This window comes from Rhinolophus sinicus, linkage group LG12 (assembly GCF_036562045.2).
Source record: "Rhinolophus sinicus isolate RSC01 linkage group LG12, ASM3656204v1, whole genome shotgun sequence".
NCBI lineage: Eukaryota > Metazoa > Chordata > Mammalia > Chiroptera > Rhinolophidae > Rhinolophus > Rhinolophus sinicus.
In genome coordinates, this window is record NC_133761.1 from 51,248,416 (window position 1) to 51,266,018 (window position 17,603).

General features: G+C 38.0%; 1 protein-coding gene across 5 annotated transcripts in view; it reads left to right on the forward strand.

Moving 5' to 3' along the window:
- The window catches only part of SDCCAG8 (SHH signaling and ciliogenesis regulator SDCCAG8), a 207,512-nt gene that overhangs the window by 65,294 nt on the left and 124,615 nt on the right, over positions 1-17,603 (forward strand). For all 5 annotated transcript variants that reach the window (XR_002138627.2, XM_074316832.1, XM_019746823.2 and 2 more), the window contains exon 12: positions 476-592. Coding sequence is in view for 4 of the 5 variants with exons in the window: in XM_074316832.1 (XP_074172933.1) it covers positions 476-592 (117 nt within the window). In the remaining variant the exon portion in view is untranslated. The remainder of the gene's footprint in view (positions 1-475; positions 593-17,603) is intronic.

Here is a 17,603-nt window from a genome sequence, read left to right on the forward strand (position 1 = left end):
CTATTAGCAGAGAGAGTTTTTTTTTTGTTTCTTTAAATAAAAGCCTAACTGATAAAGCCTTTAAAGGAAAAATTTAGAATACAGAATATTTATTTAAATATCAAAATTTGAATGAATGATAACATAACTTAATATTTTAATTAGTAATTTTACCTAGTTAAAATTGAGAAAACAGTGCATTTTGGATGATAATATGCAATCGAAACTATTATTTTACGTAATAAATCGTGAACACATTATGTAAATTCCTTAGTTCTACATTTATTTATCTGTAATTTGGAATTGTTAGACTCAGTAATACCTAATACATCTTAACAGAATATTATATTAAATATATTCTAACAGAAAGTGCCATTCTTAGGAAAGTTCTATTGTATTTTATTTATATGACCTCTAGGGGGCACCAAAAGATCTAATTGCAGGCGTTGCCTGGTAGATTCCAGCAGCTATTGATCTAGTTTTTATAATCTAACAGGTGTGTGGAGAAATGCGCTATCAATTGAATAAAACCAAAATGGATAAGGATGAGGCTGAAAAGGAACACAGAGAGTACAGAGCGAAAACTGAAAGGGATCTTGAAATTAAAGATCAGGTAAGAGATGACACAAGCGTAACTGAAGCAATTAAAACATAATTAATGTTCTTTCTGAAGTTGATGTGGTTTTATTCCTAAGTCATTTATTTCTATTATATTATTTCTAAGTAATGGAACAATTCAGTTTATACTATTAAAGAATTTCATATATAGTTGCCTAAAATTATCACCTTTCACATGAAATGGTGAGACTACAACTGCATGAATTTAAAATTCCAATCTGACAGGTCATAAATATACATTTGGATATGTGTATCTATTACTTACAAAAGTAAAAAAAAAATGTTCTAATGCACAGTTTGAACCTAAAATATACGTGCATGAAGTTCTTGAAAGATGCCAACTTGAATCCAATTTTAAGTGAAAAAGTTTAAAATTTGTAAGATGAGATGAGCTGATATGTAAATATGTCAATCAAATTGATTGTTGGCAGAATGGAACCAGTTTTAACTAAGAAAACCACGAGTACATTTGCTCAGGATGGCTAAATACATTGAAATTAGAAATGTTAGGGGAAAGATGCTGCTTACTTCAATTTCAGTTTGAACAGATGTTTTATGTTATATCTTTGTTGATACCATGTAGATACTCCAATTTTAACTGACAATGCGAATAAAGAGTTTAGAGAGGCAGTTCTAATAGGCTGACTTTTGATTTTCTATTTTTATGTTACAGTACAGAACACTGAAGGCTTATGTTCTTTATATTCAATGAATGCACATTGATAAATCTATTCAATTAAAATAAGACTGAGTTCTAAGTATCGCTATTTTAAAGAAATTGCTACAATTTAAAAGTAGGTAGCCCTAAGTGAATTTTTAAGAAATATATTCCTAGTTCAAAACTTTTTGTCATGTTCTCCTGCATATTTTCCCTTTCAATGCTAGTGACTTTCTGTGTAAATGATGCAAACCCAATTGGGAAAAGTATTGAAAATGTAAGTAATAGTGAAATTTAGTATAAAAAGTTTTTCAGGTGAACACTGAAATCCCTGACATTAAATTAAAATCTAAACACCAAACTCAAATTCTGGTTTTGTACCACTATAGTCAAAGTGTTGTAGAGTTTTACATTTTCAGGAGAATTTTCGTTATTAGCATGTACAAATAATGCAACCAATTTATTCCATCCAGTTGGGGGCGTGCCTGGTAGTGGAATTGAACGTCTTTTTTATCAGGTACTGAAGGTTAGGACTACCAAACCAAACACAGAACTTTCCTTTCTTGATGTATTGTGATTTTTTTTAAAAGCACCACGTTGGCATGCTCACTAGCATTATTATATACCTTTTGTGTTGTTCTATAGCATCTGCCAGCATAACGTTTTAGACTAACTGGAAAACTAAAGCAAAGAAGAGCCTCTGAATTATCTGAAATTATATTATAATGTTCTGGAGAGAAAAAAACACTGTAGGAACAATTACATTATAATATCACTTGTAAATGATAACATGTGTAGAAGTATTTGTAATAGTTGTCTTTAACGCTATCTCATATCTCATTTTAATTAACCAGCGATGATGTAGAGGCTAAAGTTGCCAGATTTTAGTAGGAGCAGTTTTCATTTATAAACATTTCCCATTAAATAGTGAAACATCAACAGTTTCATAATGATTTTTAGTGTTGTTTTTAGAGAGATGTGCCTCTTTAGGAGATCAGAAAGTCAGGAATAAAACCTCTGAACAGTTACAAGATGTTTGTGATACGATGTGCTTGTTACCATTTTTCTTTGGACAGAATGTAAGGAAATCTTATAGGTAGTCTTTGTCACTATTTTGTATTGAACAGACAGTTTCAAAAAAGAAAGTGGTGGTGTCTCATTCCATGGGTGACCTGGAATAGCAAAGCAGCAATTGTTCTTTGGTCTTTCAGCCATGACCTGACCTTCTGTCTCTTAAGACCCAAGAGCTACTTTGCTTGGCCACCATCTGCACTCAAGAGAGAAATTTACATTTAACTTTTAGCAGCTGGGCATGTTGAGCACTTAGAAATACTGGTAATAATATAAAGTGTGTTTAACTTTTAAAGTGTTACATATTGCAATTCAGAATAACAAGAAGGCTATCTGTAGGTTTACAAACCAGGTGTCCCTTGTAACAGTCATTTTATTCATATTTTTGTTAATCTGAACACTTGATACATTTCTAAAGTAGGTGGGAAACTGAGATTGGAATGTGGTGAGAACAAGAGCTTTTTTGATGTATACAAAATAGGGCAAATGGTTGACCACTAAAATCATTTTCCTTGTGACCCGAGCCTTGACTCAGGCATAATTAGAAGGAAAGATTAGGAGAGTAACAATGGCAATCTCTTCCTCCCACTTTCTCCTTTTCTTTTTTCTATTGTGTCAGGAATCGATGGGTGGATTACCCTTGCCATCAGTTCCTTTGTATCCCTTCAGTTTAGAGAGCTCCTGTCAGCCTCCGAGGATGCTTCTTACAAAAAAACAAATACACACAAAAAATGTGTTAGAAAATTTTTGTAGGCAACAGGTATACATACTCCATTACGGGAATTTAAAAACATACATGAGGATAAAGAGAGAGCATTATAATGAATCCCCATGTTTTCATCAGCGCCATCACGATGCCAGTCCTCTTTCATCTACCTCATTTTTTCTCTCCTTCCTCTTTGTCCTCTTTATCATGAACTTTTTCTTCTCCATCTTCCTCTTCCTCTTCTTCTTCTGTCTTCTTCCTCCACGTCTTCTTTTGCTAAAGTATGCAAAGCAGATCTCAGACATTCCGTTGTTTTACCCGTAAATACGTCAGTGGGCTTCTAAGATATGTTTCTTCATAGTCACTGTCATTACCACCCCTGACGATATTAACAGTTCTGCCATATCATATAATGCCCAACCCATACGCAAATTTCTTTGACTGTCTCAGCAACAGTTGTTCAAATAAGGAAAATAGGTAACATTCTAATGTTATAGTATTACCTTCTTTAATGGGAAATATTACAGAATTTCAATTTTCTTTGTCTTATTAAAATTCATGCACAATATTTTGATTATGCTTTATATTTATTTATAAGGTGACTTACCATTCAAAAGAAATATGAATTAATCCTGCAGCAGACTATTTGAGGGAAATGGCTACCATGCAGCAGTGCCAATCACCATATCCTGAAAGGAGCCCCACGGAGTCTGAAACTCATAATACATAATTAATTTCAGAGCTTTACATTTAAGATTTAGGAATGCTGCAGGAAGCCCTGTTATTAACTTGGCATTGCAAAGGTTAGCTGACTCTGAAATGAGTGGAATTTTCTTTGTCAACTTCCATTTTGGTAGATGAATCTCAGAAGATGATTCTTTCGAGTCCCTAACCTTTGATCAGGTCCTAGTGCAAAATGAAAATACAGGGCCATTGTTCAAAAATTAGGAGAAAAGTGAGATTCAAAGTACAAAAATATAAACTGTTTTCCTTTAATCTGCAGTCTCTCTCCCTCACCCCCCCCAACCTGTCGTAGTGTTTTTTGTTTGCTATTTAATGTCGGAGTCCTTCTGGCACAGGGATACCCACGGGAGAGTGCAGACGCCACGGAGGCCCCATGACTGGGCATTCTCATGGCCCAGGTCTTCTGGGTGCTCCCTGCCACCAGCCAAGGACCTACACACCACCCCAGCGGGGAGGGGAGGGCGTCCTTCTTCCCCATCCAAGGTGGTCCGATGCAGGACCCCACAGAGACTGCAGCCTCCAATGGTATACACTTGGTACCTGGATCTGGGGGGCAGAGGCTCCACACTGAGTCCACTGAGTGTGCTGTGGTGCTGCCAGCCTGGAGCAGGGACGGTCCCCTCCATGTCCTGCGCTGAGATGCCCATTTGTACATATTCAATCCACCCTTTCCTGGGCTCACATCTAGACTCCTGCCAGGGCAAAGGACGCAGCAGAACACATGCCACCCTGGGTGGAGGACAGCAGGTTGCCAGGCAGGGGTGGGGAAGAGGAAGCTGGAGGGGACACGTGTATGACGACTGCCTCGGCTGCCGAAGGGCAGTGGAAAAACAAGACCACACAGGGGAGCTGAGCTCCCTTGTCTCATCAGGCTTCACTTAGAAACACAAATTCCAGCATAAAGTCCTAAAGACTTTCAGGACTTCGACCACTAAACTGCAAGCACTGATCTGATGCCCGTGAAGCGGCCGTGGTTATGGGGACAGGCGGAGATTTGGTGTGGTGATGCTGTGTATGTACCCGACTTACACACGCAGGCACGCACGTTTGCCCTGTGTCTGTGAAAGGGGCTTGGCCAACCACAGCCCACGGGCCAAATCTGCGGCTGCCCGTTTTCACAGGTCAAGTTGTGTTCAAGCCCAGCCACACCTGTGTGCTGACATAGTGTCTTGGCTGCTTGCTGCTCCACAGGCAGAGCTGAGCTGTGGCAGAGACCACAGAGCCCACCAAGACTAAATATTTACCGCCTGTCCCTTTACCGAAGAAGTTTGCCACCTCTGTCCAAGTATAGAAATACAACTGTTGAAAAGTTTTCCTTCCCATATGAGAACGTGCAGATTTGAGTTAGGAGACTCGCAAGTTTTAAATGATAACTTCATGGTTTTAGAATATTTTACAGTGTAGCAAATAGGCCGCATTCTTGTTCTCAATCATCTAATGGCAGTGACAAGTGGGTGAATGACTGGCAACAGTGTTACTACCTTGTTAGTGGCACCTGGCTTCATAACGGCTTGGATCAGACTATAAATATAAACATTGTTGATGTTTACAGTGTTTGTTTTTAGGTTGGTAGAATTTTTTTTTTTCTTTCTTTCTTTCTTTTTTTTTTTAGATAAGATTTTCCTACCAGTATCATGTATGTTATCACTTTGGAGCTGTGACTACTGTTGAGTAGGAAACGAAGTTCAAAATTACCTGAATGGGGTAATCAAAGCAGAAATTTAAGGGTGGAGCGCATATTCAAAAGAAATAGCTTTGAACATTTTGGCTAGATAAATTGGGGCAAAAAGGATTTGAGGGTTGCTCACATCTACAGCAGTACGATTCAGCACTTTAATCCTGACATTGAACATGACACGGGAGTTATTTCCTAAGCTCAGTTGAGTTATTTAGATGGTGGGAAGAAGTGCATCTATTTTGTATGGCTTTGTGTAAAGATGAGAGGGAGCCCTGCAAGTCCTATAAACAAGTCCTATTTAAAGCAAGAGAAATAAAAGCAATAAAGTTAAAGAACTGCCTTTTTACACAGAGAAGATGAAACTATTGCTCGCTCACCATCTTCAGGGACTTGACAGATTCTTTCAAGGAGAAAGTGAAACACCTGCTCTTGATCTTCAATATGGAAAGAATAAGAATAAAGTGATTTAATCACAGGAACTGGAACTCACAATAGCCTGAAATGAGAACTTTCGGACAGGAGGAAGATGGAAACAGATTGCTGCAACAGGCAGCCAGGAACTTTCTTCCCTGAAATTTCAGTTTTAGATCGTAGCAGCAATCTGCTTTACCGGGAGACCTAGCTAATAGCCCTCTGAGGTCCACTGTCTCCTGTTTGATTCTGGAAGCATCCTAGCAATAGTCCTGGTATCTGTTAAAGTGGCTAGTGGTGGTATTAGTCTTTTTCTACTTGCAATTTAGCACCAACAGATTCAAGTAAAATCCTGTTCAGCTCTGTTCTCTGCTTTGTGTCTGTAATTCTGTATTCTCTCTTCACGAGGCTTTCGGGGAATATATGGAGGCAGTAGATGGCTTCTTGAGAGCTAGACTTTAGAGTCTTATCCAACCACCACCTGCAGTCTCACTTCTATCCCTGAAAAGTGACTGGGAGAGGGGCCACTTGGGCATGTCGCTAGCACATGTAATCACTCGGTCCTAGCGATGACAGAGTTACTCCCCAGTGTTCTTCACACTTCCTCTCGCTGCTGGAGGCTTAGCCTGTTCCTTTCCGTGCTCCTCACTCACACAGCCGCAGCTCCAGGGGCGTGGCCTGCCCAGACCAGCACGAGACCTGTGGGGTGGTGACTAGAAGCCCCTGGTCCTGCCCGTAGGGAGTTTATATTCTAGATGAGGAGACAGAGTACACATTTGAACATGCCTTAAAAATACTTGCAAAGCAGCATATCGACAAGTGCAAATTAATGTAGTGTGAACTTCATGCTGGCTACAGCCCATGAAAGGGAGAATCTGGTTCTGTGTGTGTGATGCAATAGAGCTTTTTTATAGCATCTTCCCTAAGTATGCCCTAGAGCATTGTTCAGCACACTTAGATAAATTTGTGTCCTTATCACAGCCTAACCAAGAATTCTGAGAAAATTCCTCAGCCTGGCGTATGTCTAATAAATCAGCCTCTTTTGTTCCTGCACTGTGTGATGCTTGAATGGGACAAATGGGATTAGGTAAATAATTTAAAATAGCTCCGTTTAATTAAAATATGATTGAACTTACTAGTTTTCTAAAACACCATGGAAAGTTAATTTCTTCATTTTAAATTGTAATCATGTTAGTAAAACCACAAAATTAGCAGTAAAAAAACTAAGTTTGCTTTTTGTTTTGTTTTGTTTTTTACACAAAAGACAGTACCAAATCAACCCAGTAAATAACCCCACGCTGGAATCCTGGGGCATTGAGCATTTAGTAACTTCATTAATGATTTGGGCAGTGGTTTTAGGTGGGAGACTATGTGTACCTCATCCATAGAAACACTGTAGAACTGCTTATGTCCAAAAAAACAGCATTTGATTTTCCAGCAAAAGTGATAATGCCGTCACCGTCATAATATAGTTTTTAATAACATAGTTTTAAGATCAAATGTTTAAGCAAAAACAATATATCTGAAGATAGTGACTGAGAGCTATTTAGGAGATAAGGGCACAAATAGGAAACAAAACAAGCCCATTTAGAAATAATATGCCTTGTGAGATAAATATTCAGAACTAGATGTTTGCCTTCAGATAAGAAGCTAAAACTGTAAACTGAACTCAAGGAGTATTTTTGTCTTAAGGAGGTCATAAGATTCATTAACAACTGGCCCTAAATAAGTATAATTTATTTTGGATTTTCAATTTCATTGGGTGATACATATTTGGGGCCTTAAAATTTATTTTCGCTTATTTTGACTTTAAAAGTTGGACTCACGAGACCAACCTGCCAACCTTGTAGAGTGTTTTCTCAGGTACCAACTGCAGTATCTTCTCTGCGATTCTGGTGGTTACCTGGTGACAGTAGGTCCTCAATGAGTGTCCACACAGGCCAGCAAGCTGAGACCATTACACAAAGGGCAGTGCACATGCCTTTCTGTATGACAATCCAGAAATCTGAGCACCAAGATCCAGCTATAAATATTCCTAATTACCACATATGTCTATATTTAAAAACAATATTTATTGTATCAACATAACTACATTCACAGAAGCCAATAATTCTGTCACCCAATAGAGCAAATTGTTTTCCTTTTTCTGTTTACCTTCCACTTTTTGTCCATATGCATATATAATATTTGCAGGTAATAAACATAGCCTAGAGATAAATTTGGTTTTCACTTTTTGCACTTCACACTATGTGAAGCATTTTTATGTGCTGCCTATTCTTCACAGTGATCACCTTCGTATGGCCATTTACTTGTACTTTTAAAGGAAAAGTGAGACTAAGTCAGATTTTGAAAAGCACAGACACTGCTACAAATTTAGAATTGTTTAACCCTAAACTTCTCTTATTGCTTTAATTCAACAACCATATATTGCATGCACTGTGCTGGCCTAGAATGAATTTCTGTTCTTCAAGAAGGGAGTATATAAAAAAGGTATACAAATAAATATATGTCAAAGAGAACATCGTAATTATGATCAACAAACTACAAAAGGGTATGGGGATTCGGAAGTGGGACATGTGACGTCTTTGAAGGATGGTTAAGATGTTGCCCAGCGTAGGTGAGAGAGGAAGGAATTTCGGTTGGAAGGTCCAAAGTGGCAGCTTGAGCAGAGGTTTGGGGATGGGAAGGAGGAGAGAAGGTGGGGCGGGGGAAGGAGGGCGCATTCAAGGAAGTGTGTCTTTTGATTCCATAGCACACTTGTGTAACTGACCTCAATGTCTCAAGTGCCACGTCTCTGTTAGGAAAGATTTCCCCATAGAAAATGGGCTTCTTCTATAAAGTTCCGAATCCCAGTGTAATTGCCTACTTATACCATGTTGCATGCCCTGCAGTCAGGCACAGACATTGTATTATGTCTGGGGGATGTTTGCATAGGTTGTTCATTTCCTTTGCAGTAGTTTCTATGTAGTGGAACAATTTTAAGATTTTCAAATTTCAGATAACATGCAATAAAATGTCGTTTTATTAACAATGTAAGAATCAAGTAGGATTAGTTTTCCAGAAATAAAGAATTGATGGTTACTATAATGATTTATACATTTCCACATTGCTAGTGATGGAAGGTGAATTACAGAGTATACCAGGTACTACTTTACCTATGGACATGGAGTCCGAGAACAGGACCTCTTGATTTTGGCTTTGATTTGGCTTCTCTGCTAACTTCCTGAGCAAAACTCTCCGAGCCTCACTTTCTCTCCCAGCGGAGTGAGAAGCTTGGGTAAGTGATAGGTAAGGTTTTCTCTAGCTCTAAATTCCTGTGCTTCTAGAAACAAAGAAATATTTCTCTGCCCCACTTTCTTATGAATTAAGTATTAATAAAATCAATAAAAATTACATGAGTCTCGAGTGTCATTCCAAATTTTCTAGTTAGTCACCCTGATTTTATAAAAATGACTCTTCTGTTAAGATTATAACAATGTAATTTTACTGTCATTAGCAATTTTCAATCATATTCTTTTCATTATCATTAATAATAGAAAAATAAAATGTCTTTTAAACAGTTGAATTTAATTACAAGACTGACATAATTTTATTTGCAATAAGGATTAAAGCCCTACTCTAAATTAAGAATGAAGTTTTCCTGGAAAGATTTTAGGCAACAGCAAACTGTCCAAAATAGTATTTTTGGAGGAATAAGCCAGCTTTCATGAAACCTATGGAATTAAATAGCCAGAGTTTCTTATCCGTGTGAACCCATGATTCCTGGGAATACAACAGTGTACTCCTGCTGGAGAAACGCAGCCTTAATAGTAAATGCTTTCACTTTCAGTTCTCCCTTGGTGCATCATAAATGCGACAGTTCTGGACTCAAATCACCAAGAATATGATTATATTAAGGTTTTGGCATTTTGATTTTCTTTTTTAATCATCAGAATGAAAACAAAAAAGGAAGTTTTTAATTCTCTTAGATATTTCACATATTCCTGGCATGTTTCCCTGAACCTCACTGGCGTGGTGTGAGAGACTGCCCTAGACCGAGATTCTAGATATAACTGCAGGCTGCTCAGGACTGTTAATAAATTGCAAGGTATTTAGATTTTCATATTACTCTTCTAACAGATAAATAATCAAGCTAATCTGACCCTTTTTGGTGTTAACATCTGTACTTAAGTGGATCAATTACAGTACCATTTAGTTTTTAAGGAAAAGGCAAGAAAGCAGCAGTGTCCTTATTTTTGGCTTGCCTCTGCCTTCCTTGAGGATTTTTGGGGTTACCTATGAGGAATGGAATATTCTTCTTTACATAGAATCTCTGTGCTTACAATTGAAGTTCTGATATTCTCTCTCTCTCTCTCTCTCTCTCTCTCTCTCTCCCTCTCTGTCTCTTCCTGTCTCCCTCTCTTCCTCTCCCTCTCTCTTTCTATCTCTCTCCCTCTCGTATCATAAGATCATAAGTCATGCAACTGATAGCATCAGCCTGGCTTCACAAATCATAAGTCAAGCTATGGTCAAAAATCCCCATTAAAGTGCAAAGGAGTGCTCACGTCTGCTTAGAGAGAGTGGCACCCAAGAGAAAAGGGGAGGTAAAAGCTTTCAGGGAGATTTTAAGAAGATGAAGGAGGAAGAATTGATCCACTTGAAAGTTTGCCCCATCATGACAAGTACTACCTTTCCTTTTGGACCCTTCTTCCACTTGCTCAGAATTTTCTGCATAGAAACCTGACTTCAAACATACGTAGAGGTCATTGTCATACTCTAACGTGAATTAGAAAATTTAGGATGCCATTGTTAACTTTTCTCTACACTTAAGTTTCCCATCGACTAATAGGGCTAGGTAAGTGTTGCTTCCCTAATTTGCTTCTGAAGGTCCACTATGTGTATAGTGATTGAAACCATATAAGTTTACATAATGAAAACCAGACATGTTTTAGTGTGAATGGGGAGTTGAGACAATGGATGGATCAAATATTTATGTATATCTATATTTTAAAATCTGTATGTGGATATATGTCTTTATGTCTTACTAATAAATAATGTAGAAGTGTGACTTACGATGATTTTTCTTGAGCAGAGTCTAAAGTTTGAAATCTCTAAATGCAGAATTTAGGATGCATTAGACTTACCTCATCAGTCAGGAGAGAAAGAAGGACCCTACAGTTGTTTCAGTTATAAAAACAGAAGGGGACACCTGAAATTAATTAAAAAAAGAAGAAAAAAAAAGATTTGAACAAAAAGAAAAAAAAAGGAGGAAAAAATAATAGAGGAAAAGAAAGATAGGAAAAAATAAGATTTGAAAAGGCATTTACCCTAAAAACAACTGGCCTTTTACCTCTGTTTACCCTGTTTCATATTAAACCATAACTCAGAAAAGGCAAACGTGACCACAGACCCACCCTTACATTCCATCAGTATTTTCAGGAGAGATCCACAGTTATGGATTTTTTAAACTATAGTTGCTACGATAACCTCCTATGGCCCCCACCCCTACCCCCAACCATTGCTGGTTGTTGAGAGTGCCTTCATGTAGTTTGGCATTTTTCAGAAGATGCTTTTTCACCACAAAGCAATACAATTCATGAACATAATTTTTATCTTTAGCATCCCTTGTTTCAGTGGCCACACATGAATGGAGGGCCTCAGTAAAGAGCAATGGCTTAGTGGGGACCCAGAGCCAAAAAGACCTTAATGAGTTAATCTGCCCCCTTCGTTTTGTGGGTGATTAGATAGTGAGTGAATTGAGAATGATTACCTCACCCGTATGCATTCATTTATTTAACTAATAGTTACTGGTACCCTATTATGTGTCACTCACAAGTAAGAACAAGGTTTGCAATGAAAATAAAACATATTTTTTATGCATATAGCTCTTACAGTTTGGTGAGGAAGTTAAATGTGGTAAGGTGAGGGTTCAGTAGGAGTGGCTTAATGTGGTGTGAATGGTTCAAAAAATTCTACTCAACAGTCAATCAATTTTCAACAAAGATAGTAAGAAAAATCAATGGGGAAAGAATAGTTTTCTAGCAAATGGTGCTGGGAAACTGGATATCCACATACAAAAGGATGAAGTCGGTCCACTACCTTATACCATATACAAAAATTAGCTCAAAATAAATGAAAGACCTAAATGTAAGAGCTAAATTTATAAAACTCTTGAAAGAAGATATAGGTATAAATCTTTGTGACCTTGGACTAGGCAATGGTTTCTTAGATATGACACCAAAAGCCCAGGCAACAACAACAAAAATATATATGTATATAATGACACCATCAAAATTAAAAAATCTTTTGTGCTTCAAAGGACACCTTCAAGAAATTGGCAAGACAACCTACAGAATGGGAAAAAAATTTTACAAATCATACATCTACTAAGAGACTTGTACCTATGATTTTTAAAGCATGTTTGTAATTTAATAATGAAAAGACAGACCAATTTAAAGACAGGCAAAGAATCCGAATAGATATTTCTCCAGAGAAGATACACAAATGGTGAATAAGCATGTGAAAAGATGCTCATCATGAACAATCAGAGAACTGCAAGTCAAAACCCAAATGAGATGCTACTGCACACCTAATAGTATGGCTATAATAAAAAAGAGAGAAAACAACAACTGTTGGTGAGGATGGAGAAATCAGAGCCTCATACATTGCTGGTAGGATTGTAAAGTAGTGCAGTTGCTTTGAAAAACAGTTTCGCTGTTTCTCAAAAGCTTCCACTTAGAGTTACCATATGACTCGGCAATTCCACTGCTCGGTATATACCCAAGAGAAATGAAACATGGCCACACAAAAACATCTGAGTGTTCTGCATTATTTATAATAACCCCAAACTGGCAACAACCCAAATGTTCATCAACTAATGAATAGATAAATAAAATGTGATTATCTATATTTATATTTATATCTACATATTTGCAATAAAAAAGAATGAAGTTCTGATACATTCTACAACATGGTGAACCTTGAAAACACTGTGCTGAGTGAAAGAAGCCAGTCACAAAAGACAACACATTGTATGATTTCATTTGTATGAAACGTGCAGAATGGGCAAATCTACAGAGACAGAAAGATTAGTGGTTCCCTGGAGCTAAGGGGGTTGGTGGCAAACAGGAAGTGCTGCTAATGGTACGGGGTTTCTTTGGGAGTGATAAAGTGTTCTAACATTGGAGTGATGGTTACATGACTGAATATACTAAGATATGTTCAATTGTACAGTTTAATGGGTGGATTGTATGTGAATTATGCCTGTTACTTAAAAAAAAGAATTCTACCATAAAGTCATGTTTCAGCCTCGTCTGGAGGGGAGCAGAGAGAGTGGGAAGGGAAGGCCAGTCAGGTGAAAGCGACAGAATATGCAAAGGCACTGTTCCATATATACATGGAAAGACTGAGCCCCAGAAAACTGAAATCACTTGGCAGAAGGAGCTGCATACCACTTGAAATCAGAGTGTGTAATGATGTCTCATTGTGGTTTTAATTTCCATTCCCCTAGTGATTAATGCTATTAACCATCTTTCTAGCCACCCATATATATGTCTTCTTCGGTTACATCCAGTGCTACCCTCTAGGTCAAGGTACTGTCATCTTCCCCGGTGTTCTTGGAACCATGTCCTAATCGGCTTCCCTTCTCCCTGCTTCTCTCTGTTTCAGTCCCTTCACAGCCAGAGGGATGCTGTTCAAATGTGTGTCAGGTCTTGTCACTCTCTGAGTACAGTCATCCATGGTCACCATCTCAGTCCTTATAATGGTCTGCAAAGTGCCGTACATGCGGCCCTCCTGTCACCTCTCCGCCCTCATCTCCTGCTTTGCTCCAGCTACACTGGCTTCCTTGCTGTTTCTCAAACACATCACATACACCGACTTCTGGGCCCTTGGACTTGCTGTTCCATTTGCGTGGAACACTGTTCCCCAGGATAGCCTTTTAAATGACCAGCTCGATGTCTTTAAGCCATTGCTCTACATCCTCTCTTCTGTGAGCCCTTCCCTGACCACCTTGTCTTAAATTACACACCGTTCCCCCAGTACAACCTGCTCTCCTTTCTGCTTTATTTTACTCCATATCCTACTCATTTATTTTGTATCTTCCCCAACCACAATATTAGCATGTCCCCCTCAGTCCATACTCAGCACTCTAGCAAAAGCAAAATGTGACTTGAATCACATTGCTCTTCCATTTGACCACTTGGAGTGGCTTGCCATTTGCATCTAGAAACATAAAGCCTAACTCCAGAGTTTAGGAGGCCCTGCGCTGTCTGACCACTGCCCGTCTTTTCATTCTTTTCTCACTTACTCTTCTTGTCTCCATTCTCTGGAGCCTCCGTGGTTTTCCTTTAGCTTCTCAAACATACCAGGACAAACATCTACCTGTGTGTTCTTCCTCACTCTTCCTGTGCTTAACTAGCTTTCTCTCTCTCTTTGGTTTCCATTAAGTATCCATACTTCTCTAACTACTAACATATATCCTCCCCACTCCACCCACCCCATTCTCTCATAGTACGTTATTTTTGTTTCATTCATGGAACTTATTATAATTTTTAAATTATTTTATTGCTTGTTTACTTTAAAAAGTTGGTCTCTTCCATTGGAATGTGGGTTATTTGAGGTCAGAGACTCTTGTGTGTCTTATTCACTTTTGTATTCCAGTGTGTCATGCGTAGCATGCAGTTAGGATCACAGCAATTGGATGGGTGGGTGGGTAGGTGGGTAGGTGGGTGGGTGGGTAGGTGGGTAGGTGGGTAGGCGGGTAGGTGGGTAGGTGGGTAGGTAGCCAAGAGTTCAGGCCCTGGACGTAGCCTCCTTAAGTCAAATTCCAACTTCACTACCTGCTACCTGGTGAACTTGGGCAAAGTACTTAATATGTTCAAGCCTCAGTTTTCTTATCTGTAGAATGAAGATCGATAGGGTTTTTGCAAAGTTTGAGATAATCTGTGTTAATCTCATAGTTTAGTACATGACATGTAATAATTGGTCTATAAATGTTAATAATTATTATTTTTACTAATGTTGTGATTATTATTCATTCTCCATTTTCGTCTCTCTCTCTCCCCTGACTGTGTTCCATTTTATCTAGTTGCTTTCCAGAGTGGTGGTAACCCAATATGATATGTTAGTATGGCCTGACCAGGAAGCCCCATAGAAGTGGGGCTGTCATCTAAGCTTATAGTAATCTAACTTCAGAGCCAGTTATCATATAGGTTATGTGTTTACCAAACATGTCGCATGGTGAACTCTTGCTGAGCTTAAGTTCAATTAAAACCACTGATGGCCCCCCGTCTGCTACCCTACAATTGGGCAGTAAATACGGGTATTTGCCTTGGTCTCTGAAACGTGGTCATTTTAATTTGGATCTATCATTGCCTGAATCCTTTTGGATCCTGGTTTTGACATCTCGCCATAATAAATGATTCCTCTCAGGTTTATGTCACAAGCAGATTTGGTCAGCACATCATGGTATCCTCATTAAAATCAGGGGTTTAAGCAGTATAGTCCTGTGACCTGTAGCAGAAGACCCCCCTCATGGCTGGATATTTTCTATCTTCCATATGTTTGTTTGTTTTTTAACTGATGTGTTTTCTTGTTAAAGAACCTGTTTGCCATCTTCAAAATAATCCTGGTCAAATCGAAAGACATTTACTTTGTACCTACTATGTACAAGGAGTATGCTTCCGTAGCACTGAGCCAGGTGCCAAATGATTACATTGATGGCAAGTAATGAAGACATTAGGCATGTATGGCTAAGAAATCAAAGTGCCTTCAAAATATGGAGCAGATTTGTAGTTGGCAGGATTTAAACCTGTGTTGGGAAGCTCCCAATGGAAGGGGAATGGGCCTGCTTGAATTTTCAATTTCTTCATCTAAATAACCGGGATAAGTGGACCAAGTTGGAAATTTGAGGAATTAGAGTCTATAAAATTATTTTTTGAGATTTCTTTGACGCATTCTATTGAATGAATCCTTTTAAAAGTGTTCTGTCAATATACTTATGTTAAATCATTATGTTGTGCATCTAAAAATAATACAACAGTATACGTCAATTATATCTCAATAAAAAACTGTTCTGCCCTAGTCATTGCCCTATATTTATCTGTGTTATGTCTATATTTTATGCAAATGAGTGAAAGCAAAAGTTATGTTAGTTTTCTAATTGTCACAGCATATCAGTTCAGCAATGTATATGAAATTGTTTTCTAAACTATGAAAAGCTGTATACATACACAGAACTGTTATGATTAGATGGTCAATATATTGAATAGATGTATTTACTTCTTTGTATGTGGATGCTGTTAATTTAAAAGAACATATACTCAAAATATTTATTAACTAAAGTGTCTACTTTACATTGGAAGCTTCTTCCCAAAATTAGTTAGAAAATATAGGTTATTTTTGAGTTATGGCAAAGTATGATAAATTCTTAAGTTCCACAAATAGCATTTTACAGAAATATTTATATAACCCACAGCTAAAATGAATTTTCTAAAAACTCCCCATAAGGTGAGATCACGTACTCCATGTCTCACTACAGAAGGGTTTTTTTTTTTTTTCAATCAGTTATGTCTCTAAAAATAAACCTAGTTTTGTTGTTAAAATTTGCTGTTTCCACTTCCCATGAGAACATCTCATTAATTTTGGTGAAAAGCTTCAGACAAGATAAGGTTAAATGGTCCAGTTTTCCAATGGAAGAGGATCCATTTTGTGTCACCACGGGCAGAGTAGCCGCTAAGAGGTGAGTGAAACAGACAAGCTGTTTCAATGGTCAGAACATTTTGAATCCAAGCATAAGTGTTCAGGCCAGAGCCTGTAGGTTTGAATGCTGGAGGTAAGCTTTCAGTAATACTCTACCTCTCCTGCTTTCCTTAGGACCTAAAAGCCAGAGCACTGACATTGGTGTTCTCTGTAGACAGCTGCACTGAGGAGTAACAGAAACTGGGAAGGCAGAAAGAGAGATGACCTCATAGAGGTCCAGTGTATTTATATGGGAAGAAGAGGCACTCTGTTCCACTGTCTTTACTGTGAAGTGGTCCAGGCTACGTAAATAGGGGTTTCGTTTTCTCAGTCATTTGAAACTGACTCAGTGAAAAATTAAAATATGGTTTCTTTTAAAATAATTCAGTTTGAAGTGAAAGGCTATGATCTTGAATTGGGTCTAAATGTTTGAGCTTTTCTTGGTTTGAGAGATAAGAAATCTTTTATTTTGCCCTAGCATCTGTACTAAACAATAATGTTGATAAAAATAAAATCCAATAAAATGTATTTCTCTCTAAATTAAGAAATGATGTATATGATCTTATGAGACTCATTTTTTAAAAAGCGAGTCTGAGTCTTAAGTTTGTTCTGATTGTCGGAGATAGACAGAATTTAGTAAGAGAATACACAGAGCAAAAGAAAACACTTCTTGTTGAGTAACAGAAGTGGCCAGAGGACAAGCAGATAATGTGTTTTCTTTATAGCATTAAAAAAAATTAATTATTGCCAATAGGAGCTTGTTTGTGCTTGTAACTGAGTTAGCATTGTGGTTTGGCCTCACGCCAGATTTGAAGAGAAACAGGGATGGGCGGAGGGTCTGAAGCCTGAGTTCTAGTCCAGTCAAGTGAGCTTCGGAGGGTCGTATTATCAATGGACCCCAGTGTTCTCATCGGTAAAGGGAGGGGATAGATAAAGATGATGACTGAGGTATCTTCTACCTCTAATTGTATCTTTTTTTTTTTTTTTTAATAAAGGCCTGTGTTTTTATTAAACAAAGT